This window comes from Limulus polyphemus, unplaced genomic scaffold (assembly GCF_000517525.1).
Source record: "Limulus polyphemus unplaced genomic scaffold, Limulus_polyphemus-2.1.2 Scaffold86, whole genome shotgun sequence".
NCBI classification, from domain to species: domain Eukaryota; kingdom Metazoa; phylum Arthropoda; class Merostomata; order Xiphosura; family Limulidae; genus Limulus; species Limulus polyphemus.
Window position 1 is genome coordinate 293,781 of NW_013665696.1, and position 1,885 is coordinate 295,665.

The window sequence follows — 1,885 nt, forward strand, 5'->3', positions numbered from 1 at the left end:
CACTGCTGAAAATAAGAAGTCATATAATCTCAAGTCTGAATTTAGAATTATCATTATGCACACAAGGTTCATTTGTAGCAATTATAATTTATGATATAAAACTTTCCAACAATATTCATATTTGCAAGTTTTACCAAAACGTACACTTATTAAGTTAAATAGTTCAATACCTTATCATCAGTGCTCAAAACCTCAAGATCTGTGGCCTTCCCATCACCATTGGTTCCTTTCTCCTGATTAGTATCATCCCCTTCTTCTTCAGAATCATCTTCACCAGAGGAATCAGGAAGCTCTGGCTTATCCAGTGATACTATAAAAATTACATTCTATGTTATTCACACATCCCAAGTTTTTAAAAGTACTGATACTGGAATTTCTTTAATGCATATACTTTTTAAGTTTTATAAGGTCTGGGTGACAAAATCACCTTCATAGCACTTAAGTTTTTCAGGTTAAAGTAGCATTTATATTACCTAACTTATATAAACGTTCAAGTAATAAATAATAATCATACCACCCAAGTTTCGTGATGGTAATGAAAAAAAAAACTTCTTGAATTTTAACATGTTTAACAACAGACTTTCTGTTCCTAACACAAAAGTTTGAATTTTAACACAATTAACAATAGACTCTCTGTTCCTAACACAAAAGTTTGAATTTTAACACAATTAACAATAGACTTTCTGTTCCTAACACAAAAGTTTGGGTTTTAACAATTAACAACAGACTTTCTGTTCCTAAAACAAAAGTTCATAATTATCAAATATTTACCAAATCTGGTGGTTTTGAATTTAAATTTACCAATAAACAATATAATAAAATCAGCTTTGTTTTGAATTATTAAAGTTGGCTGTACAGTCACTTAAACACAAAAAGAAATTCAAAAATTTGCACATTAATATTCAGTGCTTGTACATGTAATGAAACAATTGTCATTCACCACATGCTGCTTTTAGAGATTATACATTATGAAACAAATCATAGGACTTGCTTCAGTAGGACGAATCATGTTATAGCATATAGTAGTCTGATTTTGAACAACCAAAATGGAAATTTACAACATTTTAAAAGCTAATGAGAATAAATTCACAGATGTTTATCTTATTACAATACGTCATGTTATTTTTATGTATCTAAATAATTTAATTTTAATTCAGATAGTATCATTAGGAATAGAGAGCTTTCTAATAAGTAATAATACCTGCTTTAAAAACCTAAAACACTAAAAGCTGTTCATACAGTGAAAACTTAAAATGGCATTAATCTTTAAGACAAAAACTGATTACTAAACAAGAACAAAAGGTAGATTTAATTTGTAGCACAACAATGAAACAAGACATTTTTAAAGAACGGATTTTAGGAAATCTTACAGATAGGTTAGAATATACAATAAAGTCTAGCTGTAAAAAGCATCAAATGACAGGATTATGCAAGTTCTTTCATATTAATTTTATACAAAATACCTAAACCTTTTAAAGATATTTAATGTTTAATAAAAGCATAAATATGAGTAAAGACTTTACTTGGTGAAAGGTCAGCAGAACCAACTGTAGCTGCACTCTTGGAAAGGGTGTCATAACAAGCCAGACACACTCGGAGAGGTTTGTCTGATTGGGACGGAATTAGAAACTTTTTATTTGAGCAGGGTCCACACACAACAGCTCCACATTTACGACAGTGATGCTGTAATATTCATAACATGTGCAGTTAAGTAACACGGAAATGATATTAAACATTTGTTCTTCTTAGTATCTTTTAAAAAGATGATGTCAAAAGTACCAGTTTGATTCTAAGTGCACACGCATAGAGATTATCTGTAATTGGAAGAAAAGGCATGTTTTCTTAAATCTTAATCGACATTGCATGCTAAACAATTTCCTAATAA

The 1,885-nt window shown here is 29.7% G+C and overlaps 1 protein-coding gene across 2 annotated transcripts in view; it reads right to left on the reverse strand.

Annotated features, from left to right (window-relative positions):
• LOC106468219 (pleckstrin homology domain-containing family F member 2-like) overlaps positions 1 to 1,885 on the reverse strand; it is a 32,892-nt gene that overhangs the window by 3,358 nt on the left and 27,649 nt on the right. For both annotated transcript variants that reach the window (XM_013928637.2, XM_022397131.1), the window contains exons 7-8: positions 1,524 to 1,683; positions 171 to 310 (exon numbers count right to left, since the gene is read on the reverse strand). In XM_013928637.2, the coding sequence (XP_013784091.1) occupies positions 171 to 310; positions 1,524 to 1,683 (300 nt within the window). The remainder of the gene's footprint in view (positions 1 to 170; positions 311 to 1,523; positions 1,684 to 1,885) is intronic.